The 24,168-nt window shown below is 44.5% G+C and overlaps 1 protein-coding gene across 1 annotated transcript in view; it reads left to right on the plus strand.

Moving 5' to 3' along the window:
* Positions 1–9,182: 9,182 nt before the first annotated feature.
* Positions 9,183–24,168, plus strand: part of PITPNC1 (phosphatidylinositol transfer protein cytoplasmic 1) — a 263,263-nt gene continuing 248,277 nt past the window's right edge. The window contains exon 1 of the mRNA XM_081219706.1: positions 9,183–10,079. Within this exon, the coding sequence (XP_081075832.1) occupies positions 10,032–10,079 (48 nt within the window). The 5' untranslated portion in view covers positions 9,183–10,031. The remainder of the gene's footprint in view (positions 10,080–24,168) is intronic.

Genomic DNA, 24,168 nt, shown 5'->3' on the forward strand with positions numbered 1-24,168 from the left:
CTACGTCCGGTTTTGTCTTTGCTGACAGACTTCTCATCTACAGTTTGCGGTGAGAAAAGCTAGTGTAATCGAATAGGCTATGATACATATTCTTACACCTCTGCTTTGAAATATTATGATTTCTCAGAGCCGTGGGCAAGTCGCTTAACTTTTCTTGGATCTCGGTTTTCTCCTGTCTATAGGAGCAGGCTGAAATAAACGCCGAAGAAAAGAGTTCTCAGGTTTCATATGGTTGAGAATCTTGGTGGCTTAATCTGTGGGATCTCTTAAAGTTAATAAGAGAAGGTATGGAAGTGGCTCAGTAGTATAATAGGTAAATATTATGTTGGTAAGAAGAATCTTTAGAAAGACGTTTTATTTGCTTTCCCTCTCCCTCTTGTGAGCATCAAAAGAGATCACGTATATCGGAGCCGATTTTCCAATTAAGGACCATACAAGTTTTCTTTATTATCATCCACACCATCTGGGTCCCTTTTTTTAAAAAAAAAAGCTTAAGATCCTTGAATGTGAGAATGAGGCTGTGTGTGGTGTGGTCCAAGTGTCAACAGTAGCCTGGGAAACAAACGGGAAATCTTGGAGCGGTCTACTGTTATGTTAGTGATTCTCAGTTTAATCAGCACCAACCTCCCTTTATATATGCTGAATAGACCTTTAAAAAAAAAAAAAAACTGTTCTGGGGACTTCTCTGGCGGTCCAGTGGTTAAGACTCTGTGCTTCCCATGCAGGGGGCGTGGGTTCCATCCCTGGTCAGGGAACCAATATTCCACATGCTGCATGGCTTGGACAAAAATATTAAAAAGAAAAAACAAACAAAAAAAACTATTCTGGAATGAAAATCATGGATAGTATAACCCATATGCACACATAACTAAAAAACAAACACGAAAGAAGAAAGCATCCTACCTGTAAAGGAGAAACATTGCAAAATAGCAAAATAATAATATATTTCAAAATATAAAGGCTAAAACATGTCTACAGTAGAAATAAAAAGAAGTAGCCATTTGCTTGTACACATATACAATACAATAACTATAAATGCAAACGTTACAGCTGCCACAGGCGTGTTCTTTTGGTTCCTCAAGCATAAGGGTGGCATGATTTTTCCAATATGGTGTACAACGTCTTGGTAAAGTTCTGACTATATCGAAGTATAATCTTCCATTGTTTTTCACATAGAAGAAGTCTTAGAAAATTTTGTGTGTATTAAAACTTCAAAAAAAAAAAAAGCTTGGCATATGTATAATGGAGTTAGGCCTCAGACACATAAGGAGGTGTCTGGCAGGACATTGAAAAGTCTGATGGACTGTGAGACGATATTTTATTGTGTAGGTTTGTTGCATTGCAGTTGTTCAGCATCCCAATTACATGTTGATACCTTCCTCATCCACCGTGACTGTGACAACCCCAAATTCCCTTATAAATTTCGAAAGCACACTCTACAGCTCGTTGAGACACACTAGGGTAAGATGTTTTCTGGCTCTACATTTGGTGGGCAGTTGCTTTGACTAGAGTAGACAAAAAGATTTGTTGGCGTTCTACACTTTGTGTGAAAAGTTTGAAAAAACGAAAAGTAACAAAGGTGTGATGGACTAAACAGATTTATAGTTTACGGAACTCAAAAAATAAGAGTGTAAAGAAGGCAAATAGGTGGAGAAAAGTCAGTTGGCTCCACACCAAACTGAAGCCCTTCCTCGCTAGGCTTGGAGGTAACAATAATGAAAGCCAATTGAAATCTAAGGAAAAGCTTGCAAAGGAAACAAAAAGTTAAAGTGAAGTAAATAAAGAAGGAAACCAGTAAAAGTCTGAGCAATGGGCAGAAAAAAATAGGTAAAAGTACTGTATTATAGACAGACTTTTTATAAATCTATTATTTGAGTGAGTCTGAGATTAAATTTGTGGCTTTGTAAGAAAGAAATTGGTTTCAGAAGAGAAAAATGGGCAGTGGAAGAATAAGGAATCTAGGAATTCCCTGGCGGACCAGTGGTTAGGACTCCAAGCTTCCACTGCAGGGGGCACAGTTTCCATCCCTGGTTAGGGAACCCGCAGGCCACGCCTCATGGCCAAAAAAAAAAAAAAAAGAATAAGGAATCTAAAATGAAGGGAGAAATACTGATTCGAAAAAGTTTATTCAGAAAGAACCATGGTAATATATATTATGATACTAATTATTGAAAATAATGTGCCTATATATTAATTACTACATTGGTATATATATATTTTCACATTAGGCATTTCTGGCACTTTCAGCTTATTGGCTGTGCACATATCTGACCCAAAGTTCCTGCCTTTGTGAAGTGAACATTCTAATGGGGAGGAAGACAGAAAATCAACATGTAAATATGTGCCAGGGGTGATAGTGCTTGGGAGGTGGTCGAAGAGGGCATCGCCAGTAAGCCAAGACCTGAAGTAAGGGAGTCTTGCAGGTCGCTGGGGGATGAAGATTCCAGGCAGAGGCAGGAGCAAGAACCCTGAGCTGAGAGCAATCAGATCATGCCTGGCTTGTTTGAAAAACAGAATGAGTAAGGGTGAGAGTTGTAGGAGATGATATTTAAGGCAATTTGACCATTAGAAGGACTTGGTTTTTAATCTGAGTGAGATGGAGAGCCAATGGGAGTTTGGGGCAAAGGAGTGGCAGGACCTGATTTACATAGTAAAAGAATCACTCTATTTCCTAAGAGACAGAAGCTGTTTTCTGCTGGGCAGAAGCTGGGAGACTAGTTAGAAAGTTTTTGCAATAATGCAGGAGGAAAATGATGGTGTCTTGGATGGGGGTGCACGCAGTAGAAGTGGTAAGAAGTGGCTAGATCCTGGATATAATCTGAAAATAGAGCCAAGATAGGACTTGTGGTTGGTTATGAGAGGAAAGGGGTCAAACATGTCTGCAAGATTTTTTTTTTTTTTTTTTTTTTTTGCGGTATGCGGGCCTCTCACTGTTGTGGCCTCTCCCGTTGCGGAGCACAGGCTCCGGACGCACAGGCTTAGCGGCCATGGCTCACGGGCCCAGCCGCTCCGCGGCATATGGGATCCTCCCAGACCGGGGCACGAACCCGTATCCCCTGCATCGGCAGGCGGACTCTCAACCACTGCGCCACCAGGGAGGCCCTCTGCAAGATTTTTGAGCTCAATCTCTGAAAAGATGGAGTTGCCATTTGCCAAGATGGAGCAGACTAGGGCCAAGAAAGTCAGAGGGAAAAGGACAGGAGTCAGTTTTGGGTATGTTAATTTGAGGTGCCTATTGGGTATCCAAGTGACAATGCTGAGAAGGCAAGTGGATATACAAATGTCAAATTAAAGGGAGTCATTTGGGCTAGAGATTTGAAGTTAGGAGGCATTAACATACTGATGGTATTGAAAGTCGCAGGGCTTACATTACAGAAAACTTTCTGAAATGTGTGTAAAATATTTGTTTTTATTTATTTACTTATATATTTTTTTGGCCGCACCGCTTGCGGGATCTTAGTTCCCCAACCAGGGATTGAACCTGGGCAGTGAAAGTGCTGAGTCCTAACCACTGGACCACCAGGGAATTTCCAAAATATTTGTTTTTATAAATTGCTTATTTTAAAGGCAATGGGAGAACTTGATATTTTCAAGTCTGTTATGAATCATTTTGTAAAGAAAAATATTTTATCTTTTGGGTAAATGTCAGGTGAGTAAAGGCATACCTAAGTCATTGTATCCATTTACTCTTGCTGCTGTAACAAATAACCATGAATTTGGTGGCTTGAAACAAAAACAACTGATGCTCTCACAGTCTGGAATCCAGAAGTCTGAAGTCAGTGTCAGTGGGCTGAAATCAAGGTATGGCAGGGCCATGTTCTCTCTGGAGGCTCTAGGGGACAATCTGTTCCTTGCCTCTTCCAGCTTCTGGTGGCTATGGGCATCCCTTGGCTTGTGATCTCATCACTCCAATCTCTGCTTTCATGGTCACAGTGCCTTCTCCTCTTCTGTGTGTGTGTGTGTCAGATGTCCACCTGCCTTTCTCTTACACAGATACTTGTGACTATATTTAGGGACACCCAGATAATCCACGATAGTCTCATCTCAAAGTCTTTAACTTAACCACATCTGCCAAGACCCTTTTTCCAATACGGTAACATTTTCAGTTTCCAGGGCTTAGGGCCTGATGTCTTTGGGGACCATTATTCAGCTGCACTGTAGTCACCTACGCAATTTCTAAACTGGGGTTTTGATATAAATGGTTACATACTCTTAATAGCAAACATAATTCCTTCTTCTCTCTGGGGACATTTAAAATGTTCCACAAAAAAGTCAAATTCCATGACGTCTCTATGGCACTACATAGCTAAGAAATACTATTTCTGGATCTGTGTTGACATCATTTGATGATACTAGGTCAAATATACTTTGGCATTAAAGAGTTACCGTAAGTTATGGTTGCACAGCTACTTCCTCTTAAAGGATACTCAGGGTCAAGGACAACATCTTCTTTCATCACTAAAATTTCTCTCCAGTGAGTATAGGTTACAGATCCTCTCATAATTCATCTCAAAATATTCCAATGTTTTGCCAACTTCTGTAAAAACAGGTAATGCAATAAAAAGTGAAACCTTCATAAAATTTATTACTAGCTTATTTATTTAAAAAAAGAAGACAAAACCATATGTTTGGCCACAGATCCTCCAGGTTTTTTTCCCATGTGAAGCAATTTGTACCACATCATTGTCAATTAATCTTTATTTTATGAGCATTTGCTGCAGAGCTATAAGCAATTCCACATCAAAGGCATTCTCCGTATTTAATAGAGGCCTGATAAATGGGTCTACACATAAGAATTGCTTCGGGACTTGCTTTGTGTAGTTTTATTAAGAATGAATTTAACATTTGCATAGGGCCTAACAAGGTTAGACATACAAGTGTTTAAAACACACACACACACACACACACAGAGGAATATATAGACATAGCCTTCTCTGGAATTAAATATGTTTAATAAAACAAAAATTAATTGCAAAGTATAACTTTGATTTTCAAAACTCACCCTTAAAGAGGGGGAGGGGCATGTCAAAAGGACGCAGGAACCGACCTGGAAGAGCTACCAGTGGCCAAAGCTGGACCAGTGTGAACAACAGAAATAACGTCGTATTGAATTATAACTCAAAGTAGAGAAGAAATATGCCCGAGTCCACACTGATATAAATAACTAATTGAATGAACACACAAATGAGGGAGAAAGGACACATCTTGCAGGATACCGTATTGTGTGTGGAGATACCCTCCCCTTGAGGGGGTGGGGCTTAGCTCTGCCCCCTTGAGTGTAGGCTGCACTTCAAGACTGCCTTCCAAAGAATAGAGTATGGAAAGGGGAAACTAGTCACTTTACAATAGAAAAACTTGGTAGACATTACCGTAACCAAATGATCAAGGTTAAAGTTAAGCCCTTTATCAAGGGCTACTTGGCTAATAGAAAGCAGAGCATGGGAATGAGAAGGGGATATCTTTATAGAACTGTGATGTAACAGTTTTGTTCTGTTCCTTCTCTCCTTAGCTCTAAAACAAGTTGAAGTTCAGTCTCTTCAAAGCTTCTTTGGAGTAGCTACACATTTAGATAAGATTAATGAATGTTACCTAATACAGTGATTCTCCACTGCAGCAGTTCCCCCCCTCCACACCCATCCCCATATCTGTCAATGTACGTGGGTGGGTGGGTGGGATTGCTACTGATACTCAGTGTGTAGAGACCAGGGATGCTGCTGAATCCTACAGTGATTCCCCCAGCAAAGAATTATCTGTTATCAAATGTCAATAGTGCCAAGGTCAAGAATCCTGAACTCATATGCACACATCTAATAGACCTTTATTGGGTACCCACAATATCCCTCAAACCAGGCTACACTTTCCAGATGACACAATAGGACATGGTCCATCTCAGGAAGCTTACCATCAGGTTGGGGAATTGGAGAACAAGTGAAACACTTCAAGTAAAGGATATGACATTATATATATAAAGGCCACACTGGCATACAAACCAGAACCAAAATGAATAGTCTAGATCAGTGTTCTGGGTTGTCTAGAAAGGTAAGGAGTTATCTAGAATGGCTCCATGTAGGAGATAGGATTCTCATTGGGCCTTGATGAACCCACAGACTTTAGATCTAGCGAGGAGGAAATCGGAAGATGGAAAGAACCACAACAGCTTACTTTACAAGTACCAGGGATATTCCTGGAATAAAATATGAAGAGTCACGAAGTCTGTTGACACACTCTTCTTTCAGATCCTAGTTACAGACAGAACCCTACAGTTTTTTGGGTTTTTTTCCCACACAAACTGGGAAGAGGTTTCAATGTGGGGGAGGGGTGAGTCAACAATTCGGGTGAAGACAATGGGTTGAACAGCTCCTCAGGTGATTGATTGAGATGCACCCCTCCCCCATCTCGCGTTCTGAGAACCCCTGCCTTCAGAAGGTGTCACCCATCTGAGAATATATGCTGTCATAGACATGAGTAGGCTAATACTCTTTTCCTTTTGGTCGCATCATTCCTCACTGGTAACTTTACTCTTGGTTCTTCTTTTTTGCCCTTTGCTCCCCATCCACACTTTTTAATAGGTGATGATCCATAACTGTAGAGTGTACGTTGTTACTGGAACATCGCTACCATCCACAGTGATGCTAGCAACACCTTCAAGGCTCTTTGGAAATGGATATTGCGAACTCCATTGGTTGAAAAGAAACAAAGATACGGTTCTCGCCAGACTCCTGCTGACGAGGCGACTTAAAACATTTTAAAGCAAGGTGTCTGACCAGTAGATGGCGCCCTCCTCCCTTGTGTGAATGAGTTATGAATGAATAAGCTCTCCCTTTGCCTTCCCCTCTCCCAAGCACTGTTGTAGAGAAAACCCATCGGTTCCCAAGTCCTATCCATGTCTTTTAAATTCATCGTCTTTTTTTTTTTTTTTTTTTTTTTTTTTTTTGCGGTACGTGGGCCTCTCACTGTTGTGGCCTCTCGCTTTGCGGAGCACAGGCTCCGGACGCGCAGGCTCACGGGCCCAGCCGCTCCGCGGCATGTGGGATCCTCCCAGACCGGGGCACGAACCCGTGTCCCCTGCATCGGCAGGCTGACTCTCAACCACTGCACCACCAGGGAAGCCCCATTGTCTTTTCTTGATTCGCTGTCTAATTCAGACCCTCCCCATTTGTCTCCTTTAGAATTACAGTCATATAACCTCTGGCCTCTGGTATCCTTCTGTCCCAACCCATCCAACACACTACCATCAGAATCACTTTCCAACACAGATTGTCAGTGCCCTGCTGCTTAATTGGGAGGGAGGGAGTGGGAGAGGATTCTCTGTGAAGGCAGTGGCAAGAGCAGAAGGATCGAAGTAAGTGGAGCCCTTCTCTAGACAACAGAGATTTTTCACTTGGCTGGAGTAGGGCTGGGGAAGGGTGATGGGGCTCTGTGGGAAAGGTAGATTCAGAGCCTTGATCCTCCCGCCAGGGAATTTTAACTTGCTCAGTTAGACCACCGAGAATCACTAAGAGGTTTTGAAGGCAGAAGGATTAGAGCTGTGGCTGAACAAGGGTAATGTGACCAGGCATGTGGACTGACTGAAAAGGAAAAGTTCAGGGAAGAAGTCAGCTTAGCAGAGGGGAAAGGACAGACGCATATACGTGGTAATTTGCAGTTTGCGAGATTCGGAGAAGTCTTTCCTCAACTGTAATATTCATCAGTAAAATACTTCATTATACAGAATCAATGTCAGGAAACATCTAGGAAAGCCAGGAATTTGTCCACATACCCTGATGTCCTGTGTGCATATGCATGTGTGGCTAGCCAATACATCCCCTAGCTGCCTCTGGGAAGAGTTTTAAGTGCCAGAAGTGAAGCCATTACGCGTGTTTTAGTAAGAGGCAGGAAAAAGAAAAACAGCTTGAGCTTGCTCTGCGTATCACAGGCTTTCATGTGTTATTATTCAGCAGTACAGTGTCAGATTTAGATTTTCCACCTCGAGGAATTTGGTTTAGCTTTAATTAGTTGCTGTGAATCTTTCTGAGCCAACTCTGGGAAGCATTTATCTAAAAAATAGTTTTTCCCTAGAATATAAGCTGGATAGAGGGTGTCATTTTTCTATCAGCCTTTGTATCATATTCACAGTTATAATTTCTCTCCAGCCATCTGGATGATTTTAGCCACAGCCCACCATAGTTATATTGGTTAATTACTTATTACTTATAATTTTAAATACTATAAGATTGAGGCCATCGGTATCGCCACCCAAAGCCCTGTGAGGAGCTGCAGGATCTTAGAGCACGAATATTTTTTCTGCGGAAAGATGATGCTTGCGGGTTATTCTGCAAAGAGGCAACTGATGCATTTTTCATCCAGCAACTTTTCAGAAAAACAAGCTTAAAAATACCAGACAAATGAAAAACAGACTTCAGCAGTTACATGCAGCTTCCTGAGTAACTGAAGAATGTGCCTCTTGTGGTTAAAATGAGGGATCTGTTTAATATGGATGAAATACCAACACTCCAGGCATTTTCACTGACATTTCACTGTGACTTTTTGAACTTGGGAGTGCTGACAGGAAAACCTATTCTTGCTGCTCTGCGAAGCCTGCAGTCAGACTGCAGAGCAGGGCCAGGAGAGGTAAAAGGCTATGCCTGGTTCATGTTCCTCCTGGTTTGTGTGTCTTTCTGTTTGGATTTCATTTTCATTCACATTGTTGCACTTACCAGTTTCTGGATTCCTGCTCTGAAACCAGTTAGGAAACCAGGCAAGGGTTTGTTCTCCTGCTCCCAAATCCCATCGCCTCTCCAGCGCTGGACTTGCTTACTGGACCAAAGTGAAAACGCTCTCGGTGGGCATTTGTAAAAACCTTCTCTAAAGGTCAAGAGGCACTTCTGTACCTTGGACCCAGAAACTACCCAGAGTGGCTGGACAGAGCACTGTGGCACCCGGGGTACGTTTGAGAACAGATTCAAAGGGTAAAGGAGCCAAAGGGAGCCCCCTTTTCCGATCCTCCCCATCGCCGGCCGGCCTCGGCTCTCCGCGGCAGCCCTGCCGTCTGGCAGCAGCCCGGGAGAGACATGCTGTTTTGTTTAAATCCTCCACATTCTTTGCCATTTCCCCATTGGCCGGATGGGGCTACCCTCCCCGCCGAGGCGGCTGCTGATGTCAGCTTCGCTCGCACTCGCTCCTCCCGCACCCACCTCCCGGGCCCGAGGCACACTGCAGCTCGGCGCCGACTCTCCGGCCCCGGCGAGGTGGCTGCAAACTCTCGGGCACGCACGGCGCTCGGGGATCCGGACTCGGGGGAGGGGACGCGCACGGAAGGCGCCAGCTTCCTCCCGCCCGCCCCTCGCAGCCGCGAGCCGAGGTCGGAGGAACCCGGAGCCCCAGCCCGGCAGAGCTGAGCGGCGGCGGCGGCTTCCCTTTTCTCCCCCAGCGAGCCCTGAAGCGCCTCGGGGACCGGCCGTAAAAAGAGCAGGAAATCTTGTTTACCGCCCGGGGAGCACAGCCGATCGAGCCTTTGTCTGGAAAGTCAGCATCTCTGGCTCCGTCAGCAATGTGTGCCTGGTGACATTAGCCTTGGGCAGACCGGCCGGAAAAGGGGGGTCGCCAGGTTCAGATCTGGTTTCAGAGGCGGATCGAGCGGGTGACTTTTGTGCATTCGTTTTAATTTTTGGAAATCTCTCTTTTTCTTCCTCCCTCGCCCGCTGCCGGGCATGTCCTGATCTGGCGCCCGCTACTACTGCCCCGGGCTGCCGATCAGAGAGGTTTCCAGTGGGTCTCCCTCCCTCCCTGCCTGACTTTGCAACACCGCGTTCCAGGCGGATCGACCTCGGCGAGGAAGGAGGCGGGGGAGCCGCGAACACCAGGACCCAAGCCTTGACATGCTCTCGGGCGGAGAGGAGGAAGCCAGGACCTGAGCGCACCGCCGGGGCTGCTTCGCCGCCCGGCTCCGAGCACGGGGCTCCGGGCGCTTTGCCCTGCGCCTGGGCGGCAGCCTTGTTGGTCTGGGGGAGCCCCCCAGCTTCCCGCCTCGGGGGTCCGCGGCCGGCAGGACCATGCTGCTGAAGGAGTACCGGATCTGCATGCCGCTCACCGTAGCCGAGGTAAGCGCCGCGCCGGGCCCGGCCTCGCCCACTCCCCGTCCCCGGCTCCGGGGCGCCGCGCCTCCCGTCTCCGCCTCCCGGCCGGCGGGTCCACTGCGGGCGGCGGGGAAACCCTGGTGGAAAACTGCCTCCCAAACCGGGAGGCTGTAGGGGGAGGAGGAAGTGGAATTGCTGCTTCCACTTGTCACCCCAGCAAGGAGGTCGGCGTTGGGTGGGGCGGTGGACTGCAGGTGGGTTTTTTTGGGGGGCACCCAGAATCCAGATTGCTGGGGATCAGAATGCGCCAAAGGGATTTGGTCGCCCCCTCCTTCCAATTAAGAAAATGAATAAAGCAAACCCAAGAGCCCCAAGCATGCCCTGGTAGCTGGGGGGGGCAATCCGACCTGGCGTGGGCCCAGGTTCCCCTCCCGCCCTACGCTGGAAGGTTGGGGTAAGGGAGAAGCCCTTCGTCCTCGGGATTTGGAGGGCCCGGGCCCCGCCTCGAGGCACCTCGGAACCCTCGGGGGGTCCGTTTGGGCTCTGACCCCTGCCATCGCCGCCAGACTGGGCGCCGCTCCCGCCACGGCCGCGCTTCGAGGCCCCCGGACCTGGCTTCGACCTTTCTCTAACCGCCTGGGTCGGAAACTTTCTGCTTGTCTTGTTTCTTGGGCCGCGGGGAGAGCTCTCTGCGGGCGAGCGGGGAACGGCGGGGGCTGCGGCGCGGCCACAGGGGGGCGCTCCAGCACGTGGGTGCGGGCCCGGTCCGGGTTCCCGGGTCCCGCAGCTGCAGGGCGAGGGGAGGGTGCTTGGCCTGGGCTCGTCCTCCACGCGCTGCTCAGGTTCCTTTCTCCCGAACCCCTCCCTCCCCACCCCGTTCCCCCACCCCAAGCCTCAAGCTCGATCTTTCAGGAAACGATGACTCAGTGAGGATTATTCAGGCCCCGGCTTTCCTTTATTCCCGCTCTGCCTCCCTATCTTTGGTGATTTCACAATTGCTTAGCGCCTGTCCAGGGACATCGTGGGAGCTTGAAGCCAATCAAGGCAATATGAAACTTACCAGTGTGGTTTGGTGTGGCAACACACATGACACCGGCGACCCAAACCGTGTTTATGTTTAAATACAGCGCACTTAATCTGTCAGACATGTTACTGAGCCACTACGTGGGGAAGGGGCGAGGTGCTTTGGGAGAGAAAAAGGTGGGGACTTGTCTTCATTTGTTGTCTGGAGCAAGTGTTAAGGAAGAGCCAGGTACAATCCAAGGCAAGATCAAACTATAGCTCCGAGTTTACAAAATGTATTCTAGGGACGCTGGCTGCCAAAGAGATCAGCCCCCACCCCAGTGATCAACTGAGCGGTGCAGTTCGTTGGCTTTGGAGGAGATAGCATTTGAGCAAGGTTTTGAAGGAGGGATGCCACGTGGGTAGGCAGACCGTGTAAATCACGTGGAGAAGCAGCACACAATGCTGTGTGGACGATGGGAGAGGCAAATGAATGAAACTGGTTAACCGGAGTTTTTCTAGAAAAGGTTGAGATCTTCTCACCCCTGAGCAGATGAGCTGGAGTAGTTCAGCTTGGAGGTGTGTCTGCTTCCACTCCATCTCCTCCTAATGACTTTATTTATTGAGAGGGTTTGGGATCTAGGGGCAATGCTGGTACTGCATGAAATGCCCCCCATTGCAGGTGATAGTCAAGAAAGTAACCAGCTCTAGAATCTTCTGTACTACCTACAAAATCTCTTTATTCTGTTTTTTTCCCTTCTCAGGCTTTCTTGAACCCTCAGGCACTGCTCTTTCTCCACTTTTTTTTTTTTGTACTGAAATAACTACAACTTTGGGGTGAAGTAATCATATTTGAGTGGTATAGGTGGAGACCCTTCCTTTCTTGATTGGCAAATAAAATGAGACTCGGCCTGTAATATAATGTATAATTATAACTTAATTAATGTGTAATTCATTTGGACCAAAGCATGATTCAGTGTCTGTAAGGTCATATTCCGAAGTAGTTTTCTTCTTTGTTAGTGAAGCAGGGGGCAGTTTAGATTGAGGAGGGTTTCAAAGCGGGATTCAGATTACCCAAGTCAGATGATGGATGAGGACATGAGGCCCAGCTTGCCAGAGGTTAGACCCCTAGCGTCAATCCACCATCCACCTTAGCACTGTGTCTTCCCAACCTTAACTCTGAAAACTGGGAAGCCATTATCTTCAAAGAAGACAACTACCATCAACTTTGGTAGACTTTTAGAAACCTCACTTTTGCTACAACTCTTGATTTGCTTTGGGCCTGATTCAGCCTACATGAAACTTCTAGGATTTGTCCCTGTTCTGACAACCACAGTTAATTAGTAGCAATGTCCATACTTTTAAAAATGAGACAAATGCCCTTGTTTTGGAGAGTCATCAAAAGGACCAACACTGTATGTCCATCCTTTTTCCCTGGTCTTATCTAGTTTAACTCTTCTTGGAGGAGAGTGTAAGGGAGACTGGTGTGTTATCCACATTTTGCAGATGAGTGAACAGAGATTCAGAAAGGTTAAGTGATGTGCACCAGGCCACACAACTAGTTAATAGCCAAGCCAGAACCAGAGCCATGGTAAAACCATTAGTATTTGTTTCTTCTTACTCTGCCTCTTGCCCGTTACTCATGTTTAATCCCAGAAAAAAAAAAAAAATTCTTGAAAACAGATAAAGTCAGCACTATCAACTAAATGAAAAATCAAAGACCTTTTGAATTGGTACAGAGTGTGCTAGTTTCTACTATTTCTCTCACCTTATTTTAACTCATAAAATATTCCTTAGTTCCAGGAAAGAAGAATAGCTCTGGGAGATAAAGCAAGTAAAGCTGAATTACAGTCTAGATCAGTGTTGGTGTTTTGTTTTTCAGACATTCATATCAGAGTAAAGAATTATAAGTAACATCCCATGGATTTATTTTTTTTATTATTATTATTTTTTGTGGTACGCGGGCCTCTCACTGTTGTGGCCTCTCCCGTTGCGGAGCACAGGCTCCGGACGTGCAGGCTTAGCAGCCATGGCTTACGGGCCCAGCCACTCCACGGCATGTGGGATCCTCTCGGACCCGGGCACGAACCCATGTCCCCTGCATCGGCAGGCGGACTCGCAACCACTGCACCACCAGGGAAGCCCCCATGGATTTATTTTAATTAAAAAAAACCCCACTTCATTGGAATAGTCTCCTCATTTATTTTCAATGTTGTTGCCTCTGAACTAAATATAAGCCCTTTGGAAAGTTCTAAACAGCAAAGGTCCCTGGGGGCCAATAGTTGCCTATGAAGAGACAGTTGTCATTGTCTTCATTTGAAACATTTGGTGATATAGATTCTAAACTTTTAGACTTGGAAGGACCATTAGAGATGGTCTAGAGTTGAACCATTTCATTTTGTGGAGGAGAAGACTAGAGCTATAGAAGGTGAAGTTAGTTGCCCATCTCATAGCCAAGGGCAAGGTCTAGGCCAGAACCCGGAGCAAAGCTCTTTTGCTGGGATTCCTTGTTGGAAGGAAATATCCCTAAGCCGAATGTGCAAAGCAGGAGACTAAATCAGTCTCTAGTTGGAAGGTGGGTTGGAGACTCTGACCTTGTCTTCTTAGGGGAATTTTAGGGGTTGTCAGCTACCCCTAAAGGTGGCCAGGGCCCTCTCTTTGAAGCTGCTTTTGTATAACAAGTCCACTGATTTTCCTTAGATTGTATTTTTTTTGGGGGTAGCTTTTGGATGTGTGGCTCAATGCAGATTATGGTGGAGTTCAAGACCCTTCCCTCCTAAGCCACACCTTGGTGCTGCCACTGGTCCCAGCATCCTGATCCCAAACTGCATCTTCAGGACTCCGTGGAGCACAGTCTGATCACTCCTCCCTGACAGGTCCTTATCGGTAAGATAAGCATCTTCCAAGAGCTGAGCACAGCCCAGTATGATCTAAGGTGGGAATCTTTTCAACTTCATTGCTTGCTTTGGTGTTTAATACTTCCTGTTCTGACTGCATCAACATTAATGTCTGGGATTTACTTGTGATCTTCAGGGATTTTTTTTTTTTTTTTGCCGTACACGGGCCTCTCACTGTTGTGGCCTCTCCCGTTGCGGAGCACAGGCTCCGGACGCGCAGGCTCAGCGGCCATGGCTCACGAGCCCAGCCGCTCCGCGGCATGTGGGATCTTCCCAGACCGGGGCACGAACCCGTGTCCTCTGCATCGGCAGGTGGACTCTCAACCACTGCGCCACCAGGGAAGCCCGATCTTCAGGGATTTGATGCACAGTGAAAAACAGAAACACTCCCCTCCAAGAAAAGAAGAAAGAGAGAGAAAAGGAAAAAAAAAACAAAAAACAACTTTTTAACAGAATATTATTTTATTCTTTGTCCTGGCAGGGAGCCAGCGCACTTTATCCAGGCTCCCCCGAGTCCCCAGAGAATTTTCTTGCGCACATTTCTGAGAACAGATTTGGGATCGGGGTGATGCCGTCTCTGGAATGACATAAATGAAGATGCCAAAATGCCGAACAGTGCTCCTTTTTGCTCCGTTTTAAAGCATTTTCGTGAAATGCATCTGCAAACCTATTGGGGCAGAAATTCTTTAAGGAAAGAGTTTTTTTTTAATATATAAATTTATTATTATTATTTTTTTTGGCTGCGTTGGGTCTTTGCTGCTGCTCACAGGCTTTCTCTAGTTGCGGCGAGCGGGGGCTACTCTTCGTTGCTGTGCGCAGGCTTCTCATTGCGGTGGCTTCTTTTGTTGCAGAGCATGGGCTCTAGGCGCATGGGCTTCAGTAGTTGTGGCACGCAGGCTCAGTAGTTGTGGCTCACGGGCTCTAGAGCGCAGGCTCAGTAGTTGTGGTGCACAGGCTAGTTGCTCCGAGGCATGTGGGATGTTCCCGGACCACGGCTCCAACCTGTGTGTCCCCTGCATTGGCAGGCGGATTCTTAACCACTGTGCCACCAGGGAAGGCCAGGAAAGAGGTTTTAAATTTGATATTTTCATCAACACTTCATTTTCTGTACTAAGTGATATCCTTGAATGTAAAGAGAAAAGACTCCTTGGATTAATCTCACAGACCTTCTCCAGGGTTCCTCATAACCATAATTTTGGAATTTTTTTTTTTTAAGAATGAGCACTATTTTGACTTTTTTTTTTTTTTTTCCTAATTGTTAGCTTAGTTGGGAGGGACAAAGGCTGGGGTTGTGAGTGATTTCTGAGTGATCCCGTTAGCTTCTCTGGCCTGTTTCACAGTCATCAGGGAACAGTGTTGCTCATTGCTGCCCAGCTGTCTCCCAAAGCTCCCTTCTTGGTCGTGAGGGGCACCCGGGAAGTGGGGGGCGGGTTAATGGATCAGTGCAAACCTTTCACCACTAATAGAACAGACAACGAGGAGCAGATGCTGTCTTCCTGGCCGGTCAGTGAAAGTGACTTTGTGGAGAAAGGACACTGCATTTTCCCTGTGATTTGGGTGTGAATGCCTGTCACATGAAACAGATTCTAGGCCTTGGGAGAAAACAAAACAAAACAAAACCACCATTGTTAACAAAACCCTAGTTAAAAATGGGTAGTAATTAACTTTTGCTTTTCATTACAAAGGCAGGGGGTGAATTCCCAAGGCTCTTAAAAATCAACTTCAAAACACTGTATCTGATTGAGTATAACTGATATTCAGGGAAAGTGAGGCATCTTCGTTTCAGAAAGGCTCTCATTTTGGTGAATGGAGAATACTATTTTTTGTAGGTAGTTTTTTTAAAAAAAATAATCTATTTTCAACACTTAACCTCTTTACGATCTCTTCCTTGCCCCAGAGTGTCAATCAGGAAAGTGTGCGTGTGTGTGTGTGTGTATGTGTGTGTGTGTAGGGCAAAGGGTTCACAAAGATGTTTTGTTTTGTTTTTTTAAATATAAAAGTGTGTGCACAGTAAGTGTGTTTTTTCAGGGGCAGCGATTACTGGAAAAGTACGTCGAGGTTCATTGCTTTGGCCGCCTGAGTGAGGCCGCAGGTGCCCTGGCTGGCCTCTGGATTCTGGCCTGCTTTCTGTTGCCTGGAGGTCTGTATGGTCAAGTAACTGAAAACTCTTTTGAAAACTAGCAAACATGTCTGCCTCTGTTCAGAGAAGAAGACAAATACAGAAACCAGCTGATTTGTAGCAAGAAGTCAGGAAGATTTTACAAATCTTTAGCAAATTCAGCTCGCTGGGAGACGAAAAAAAGAATTTCAGATTGCAGACTGCCAACTGCCTGCCCTCTGTATCTCATGCTTGAAATCAGGAATTTTTGTTGTATTCCCAAGTGGAGATTGTTCGTAGGCTACATGACAGATGAAGTTGAAGAGTGTTATAACTATTAAAACTGGAAAACAAATTGTATCTGGAAAATGTAAAGTTTGAAAAAAGTATCTTATGAAAACATAAGCAATTCATACAAACAGGATCTCAGGGGTGCACACCTCCAGGGGGCGCCATTTACATGGAACCCAATGGGAACGGTGCAACGTGATAGCCCTGCAGCTGACCAACTGCTTTTGTCAGTCCTCTCAAGCTCCCCAGCCCCTGGTGCTGTCATGTGTTAAAACTTGAGAGTTAATAGCAGTCTTGCAGGTTTATAAGTGGATATGTTACCTCTTCAGAGACACCTTTCCTGACCACTCCATATAAAATAGTTTTCCCCTATTATTCTCTATCTTTGCACTTATTTCCTTCATATCATTTATCTTTTTAAAAATTTTTTATTGGAGTATAGTTGATTTCCAATGGTGTGTTAGTTTCTGCTGTACAGCAAAGTGAATCAGTTATACATATACATATATCCACTCTTTTTAAGATTCTATTCCCGTATACGTCATTACAGAGTAGTGAGTAGAGTTCCCTGTGCTATACAGTAGGTTCTTATTAGCTATCTATTTTATATATAGTAGTGTGTATATGTCAGTCCCAGTCTCCCGATTTATTCCTCCCCCCCTTTTGCATTTATCTTAATCTGTACTTATTTGTTTACTTGTTTGTCATCCATCTCCATCACTATCTTTTCAATGTGTAATCCACATAAGAAAATACTAACAAGATCTTTTAGCTTATTTTTCTTTCATACGAAGTCTTTGAAATCCAGTGTGTATTTTCCATTTGCAGCACATTTCTTTTTTTTTTATTAAATTTTTTTTATATTGGAGCATAGTTGATTAACAATGTTGTGTTAGTTTCAGGTGTATAGCAAAGTGATTCAGTTATACATATACATGTATCTTTTCTTTTTCAAATTGTTTTCTTTTAGGTTATCACAGAATATTGAGCAGAGTTCCCTGTACTAGCACATTTCAATTCCCATTGGCCACTTTGCAGTGCTCAAGGGTCACATGTGGCTGGTGGCTGCCATATTGGATAGGGCAGCTCTAGTGCTTAAACCTTGGGTCTGGCACACAGTAAATGCTTGCTGAATGAATGGATGAGAAGAAGCTGAGAAAAATAGGAACCTTTTAGGAAAGCTGTCCCTAGATGTTTTCCTTCACACTGTTTAAGTTTTTCACTTAAGCTTTATACCTCTTGAAATTTTGCAAGCTAGAGATTCTTTTTTTTATTAAAAACCTCCTCATTTTAAAATTCCACAGCAGTACCTCTGAGAAGTTTGAGGCCATTCATTCCTGGGAGTTAATGTAATCAGTCTGCCTTCCTCCAGATTCCTGGAGGAGTATAATCGATATCTATTGTGAAATTGTCAAATTTTCACAAACTTAGCAGCTCCATGTTCTTCTGGAGCTTGGAGTACTCTTCCAAGTTCACGTGGTTGTTGGCAGAATTCAGTTCCTTGTGGCTGTAGGACTAAGTTTCCCCTTTCTTGCTGGCCATCAGCTAGGGGCCAGCTCTTAGAGGCCACCTGCTATTTCCTGCCATGTGGCCCTCCCCACGATGTGGCCGTTTGCCCCTTCAAGGCCAATAGGAGAGCATTTGCTTCAACTTTGAACCTCTGACTTGTCTCTGACCTCTACTCTTTTTCAAAAAGAATGGTCTGATTAGGCCCACCCCATTCAAGGTGAAGGAATTGTACATATACAGGGTGTGCACACTGGGAACCTCAAGGATCATTCTGCCTACCGTAGGGAGATGAGCTGAATTGAAAGTTTCTGTTGGAGGAAAGAAGTAGTTATTTCTCGTATCTAGGAAACTTAGGGATCTGGAAGGTTCAGGCTGGCCCTGGGGCAGCATGAAAGTGTTTATCACAAATACTTACTGAACTCTTACTCTGTGCCAGGTGCTAGGCCAGGTGCTAGACCTGGTGCCAGGGATGGAGCAGCAAACAAAGCACACACAATCCCTACCCTCTTAGAGCTTACAGTCCAGAGAACATTGGAGCAGTTTCCTTGCCATCTTAAAATAGATTATGGTGATGGTTGCACAACTCTGTGTAAATACATTAAAAACCATTGAGTTGGTATGTAAAATACATCTCAATAAAGCTGTTTTTTTTTTTTTGCTGTACGCGGGCCTGTTACTGCTGTGGCCTCTCCCGCCGCGGAGCACAGGCTCCGGAAGCGCAGGCTCAGTGGCCATAGCTCACGGGCCCATCCGCTCCGCGGCATGTGGGATCCTCCCGGACCGGGGCACGAACCCGTGTCCCCTGCATCGGCAGGCGGACTCTCAACCACTGCGCCACCAGGGAAGCTCTGTTTTTTTTTTTAAAGAGGTATCTATGGATTCTTCCAGCAGAATAGACATCTATGTTCAGAGAGAGAGCCATTGACAGAAAGCACGGAAATTGAATTATGAGTACGAACACTGAAAAGTTATGGTTCCTGTTCTCAAGAAGATGACTCTTATTGTCCTGAATTTAGACAGCTTTCCAAAGGAGGTTGTTCTCTTCTGCAGCAGTGTGGGGAAAAAAAAATCTGCCGGATTTGGACTAGAATGACCACAATTTAGGTCAGAATTTGATACTTAGGGGACAAAACATAATCACAACTTGAAGAGCTACAGGGCTTTAGGGTACCAGGCGGGGGTGGGGGTGGGGGACGGACATTCATTGACAGATTTCATGATCCTCAGGAACAGCCCCCCTCCCCACCCCTAATCGGGGACAGAGGCTGGCACCAGCCATCATTAATGGAAGGAACAGTAAGTACCTGTTGACCTTTCTGGCTGTGGTTCCAGGTGCAGTCCTCTGCTTTCTCTGCACATTGAATGGGAAATGATGTCTTGGCAGAATGAATCCTGGAATATGTGCTCTGGAGGAGATGGTTCTACATGGGAGTTGAGTTCTCTGCTTTATTCATCTCTGGCAGATGTCCTTGAGACTTTCCATCACAGGCTTCATTATAAAATAGGCTAAATGACTGTTTAAACTGTGTGTCAATAGTCTCTGTCTAGGATGGCAAAATCATGCTGCATTAGGCTGGGCAAGTCTCCCAGGATGACACAGAGTTAGAAGGAGCCCCCCTGTGTCCAGGACACCCTGTCTTGGCCACTAGCTTTACCCGTGACAGAGAAAGGAGTATAGGGTCACTGGCCCCTTCCTGGCTTATGGCCTGAGCAACATTATACAATGCTGTTTGTTGATTTAGAAACACGAAAGCCAGAGCTCACCAAGATTTTGACATCAAGTATAAAGTGAGTCATTCTTTCATTTCCCAGCACTCTGACAAAGGGGCCAGCTCTTAAAACTCCTTTTTAGACTTTAGTGGAAGTCGACTCATCCACCTAAACAACTAGCTAATGTAAGTTCTTGATCAGATTTATCCAATGGTTCTTCACTTTTTTTTAATCTTTCTTTTTTTTTTGCTTCTTTTAAGTTTGGGTGAAGCACAGCCTTCTAGAATTCCTGTTGTTCCCAAGCAAAGAAAAAACATCATCATCCTTTAATTTCTTTAGAATTAATCTGACAGTCTTTAGGATGTTGTTTCTTCCCCAGAATGAATCACCTAGAGAAGTGAGATTGGCCAAACAAATGTAATTTGATGACAACCTGTAATAATGTTGCTTAAGCACCTAATCTAAGCAACTAATCTCCAAAGACTGCTCCCTCTCCCAAGTCAACTACACACACATACACACACCATTTAGGTCTGATTATATTTGCCGTATTAAGGTCAGATCCAGATGTTTCTGAGCATTAGTTTGTGTATTTTTATACCCCAATTAACTGATCTGTGTATTTATTCAGAAGAAAATTTATCCAGAAGAAAATTTATCAGCTGGGGATAGAGAAGTCACCAGGAACTTGGATGCTAATACAATTAAGTGATTGAAGCTTTCAAATGCGTTAGGCCTTATTTGCTGGATTAGTTGGAGTTCCCCAAAACTCTCCAATATTTTCTAGTTTTAACCGTCAAGGTAGGATTGATTGATTGATTGATTGATTCTTAAAATGACCAAGTTTCACTTGTCTCTTGACTCTCCGGCAAGAGTGTTTCCAACTGGCATAGACTGTTTATAGAAATGGTGTAGGACCTTTTAATGAATACTGTGCCCTCGCTTCCTGAAAGGTATCATGGAGGACTGAGTAGTCCCTAGGAAGTGCAGGGTTACACTGTTCATTTTGCTTACCTGAGCCATCTCTGTCTTCGTGTCTTACACAGATTGTGAAAGTTGCTTGCCCTGATTCTCTCTTTTTTTAAAAAATAAATTTATTTATTTATTATTTATTTTTGGCTGCTTTGGGTCTTTGTTGCTGTGCGCAGGCTTTCTCTAGTTGCGGCGAGCAGGGGCTGCGGTGCACGGGCTTCTCACTGCGGTGGCTTCTCTTGCTGTAGAGCACCGGCTCTAGGTGCGCGGGCTTCAGTAGTTGCAGCATGCGGGCTCAGTAGTTGTGGCTCACGGGCTCTAGAGCACAGGCTCAGTAGTTGTGGCGCACGGGCTTAGTTGTTCCGCGGCATGTGGGATCTTCCCAGATCAGTGCTCGAACCCGTGTCCCCTGCATTGGCAGGTGGATTCTTAACCACTGCGCCACCAGGGAAGTCCTCACTTTGCTTTTCTGTACATAATAAAATAGCACTGTGTGCCTCGGTGACGCATCCCATGAAACCTGCTTGGAAAGTAAGAGTTTTAAAAATTCAGTTTCTGTTTTGTATGCTTGGATTGCAAGCAGTCACATTCTGCATGCAAAGGAGGCAAAGAGAAATTACATTTGTCCAGCGCTTTCTTGTTTATTTAGTCCTTGTAATGGTCCTTTGAGTTGGATATTAACATCCCATTTTACAGATGTGGATCACAGGTGCTTGCATAGCTATTCAGTGGTAGACCTGGATTCATGCCCATGCTGGTCAGACTTCCGAGCCCAGGCTCTTTGCTTTCCCAGTTCTGCCTTCCCTAGAATCCCAAAGCTGGAAGGAGCATTAGAGATTATTTAGTTCTATCCCAATACACACACACACACACACACACACACACCCCTTAAAGATTAAATAACTTGTTCAGGATTATCAAAGGAAATAATTGGGGGAAGGTAGTTCTTCTGTTCCAATTAAGCTAACAGAGTGGTCCATAACTTTTATCTCTTACTGAACAATCAGTTTTATTCAAGTATTAAACCAAGTGACATTCCTCAGTTTAACTTTGATAAGTGAATCATACTCCTCTTTGAAAAGAAGTTTTGTAGTTCATGCTCTAAAAAGAGAACCACCCCTACACTTACAGAAATTATTCCTTTTAATGGCAGTGACAGCCTTTGGCTTTCATAGATATCTTTAGCCGAGATGCTCACTGATAAGCACCTGTAGGTTTCTCAAAATTAGTACCTGGAAATAACAATGGGAACAGACAAGTGACACCATGTTTCTGGCACATTTCGTTGAAAACTTAAACCTCTTCACATGGAGGTAATCAAACTGGAGGGTATGAGAAATGATTAAAATGTATTAGTCAGCACTGTGTACTTTCCGTTCCTGCTGAGATGGCGGCTCCTTGGAAACTTGTGTCTCACCTTTACTAGCATTGCCTCACAGGCAGTTTACAAACCACATGCACAAATTCATATTGCTCCTGTAGAGTCACACCTCATGTGGGCTAAAATAAAATTTTTAACTTGATAAGATTATTATTCCAAAAATGGAGCTGTAAAAGCCTTTTTTCAAAATTAAAAATTGTCCTCCAAAGACATTTACCATTATCAGGAATGTTCAAAACAATGAAAAAAATCCAAACAAACCTGTCTTAAATTTTACGGCAGAGATTCAGAGGTGTTTTGCTCTGTGTCAACACTATGGGAATAAACATGTAATGCCCTAAAATGAACTATTTGAAGGGGACCACACTTAATTGGATGTGTACATTCGGGTCAGTTTTTAAAAATAATTTTTAAAAAATTATGGTAAAACATATTACATAAAATTGCCATCTTAACTTTTTGGGTTTTTTCCCACACTGCGTGGCATGCAGGATCTTAGTTCCCTGACCAGGGTTCGAACCCTCGCCCCCTGCAGGGGAAGTGTAGAGTCTGGACCACCAGGGAAGTCCCCTTAACTATTTTTCTTAAACTTATTATTTTAATTTTAATTTAATTTAATTTTATTTATTTATTTATTTTTGGCTGTGTTGGGTCTTCGTTGCTGCACGTGGGCTTTCTCTAGTTGCTACTTTTCGTGTGGTGCAGGGGCTTCTCATTGCGGTGGCTTCTCTTGTTGCGGAGCACAGGCTCTAGGTGCACGGGCTTCAGTAGTTGTGGCACGTGGGCTTAGCTGCCCCGCGGCATGTGGGATCTTCCCAGACCAGGGATTGAACCCGTGTCCCCTGAATTGGCAGGCGGATTCTTAACTACTGAGCCACCAGGGAAGTCCTTAATTTTTTTTTTTTTTTTTTTTTTTTTTTTTTTACGCGGGCCTCTCACTGTTGTGGCCTCTCCTGTTGCGGAGCACAGGCTCCGGACACGCAGGCTCAGTGGCCATGGCTCACGGGCCCAGCCGCTCCGCGGCATGTGGGATCCTCCCGGACCGGGGCACGAACCCGTGTCCCCTGCATCGGCAGGCGGACTCTCAACCACTGCACCACCAGGGAAGCCCCAGTCCTTAACTATTTTTTAAGTGTAGAATTCGGTGACATGAAGGGCATTCACATTGTTGGCCCACCATCACCACCATCCATCTTCAGAACTCTTTTCATCTTGTAAAACTGAAACTCTGTACCCATGAAGAGTAACTCCCTATCCACCTCCCTGCAGCCCATGGCAACCACCATTCTACTTCTGTCTATGAGTTTACTGTTTTAGGTATCTGATCAGCATTTGTTTCTTTCCTTTAAAGCATTGGTTATATTACTTTATCATTAAACTCATACATCATTTCCTGAAGCATACTTAATAAAACTTGAATTAACAGAAGGTAACCAGAAATATTTTCTGAATTCTGCCTTCTTTCAAAGGAGGAAAATGACAAGATGGACCTGTATCCATATTTTGGGTGGCATTAATGACTCAATTAGTGACCTATAACTTTGTAGCAACAGCTGGAGTGCCTGACAGTTTTAATTCAGGAGTCCTACTATGTTGTCATTTAACACAAAAATCGCATTTTTGCTTGGAATACTTACTAAGGCAGGAAAAAGTACCAGTGCATTTTAGAAGTATTTCCGACAAAGTTGTCACTGACAAGTGTTCTTCAATTAAAGTAGAAGACAGAATATTTGATTAATGATAATGCTTTATTCCTGTAACAGGTGGAAACAGACATCAATTGGACTCTTCTTCTGAATAAAGAAGTACAGTTAAAATGTTAGCTTTTCTTTTCTTTTTAGGATTTGATAAATATTTAACTCAGGAGAAAAAAGCTAATTTATTAATAAGTTAACTTTGCAACATTTTCATTGTTGTCAATTCTCTGAGTGATGTCTGTAGGTAGAGTTTTCAACTCACTAGCCAGCAACCTGGATTTCATTAGATTTTATAGGATTACAGTCCTGCCGCTCTCAAGGAGCAGTTTGTGTCCTGCACTGTCCAAGAAAGTAGTGGGTTGTAGAAAAATGTTGGTCTCCAGTCTGAGAACTTTCCCGTGTGCGTGGGCCACCTTACAGATGTCTGTTTAATCTCTAATGCACCTGAAATAGTAGACATCTGCAAAACAAAGTCACAGAAAACAACACTCTTGTTAAAGTAGTAATTAGCAGTTTAACCAAATAGAAAAACAACACTGGATAGATGTTTAAGAGA

The sequence above is a fragment of the Mesoplodon bidens genome (assembly GCF_964165515.1).
Source record: "Mesoplodon bidens genome assembly, chromosome: 19".
Lineage (NCBI taxonomy): Eukaryota > Metazoa > Chordata > Mammalia > Artiodactyla > Ziphiidae > Mesoplodon > Mesoplodon bidens.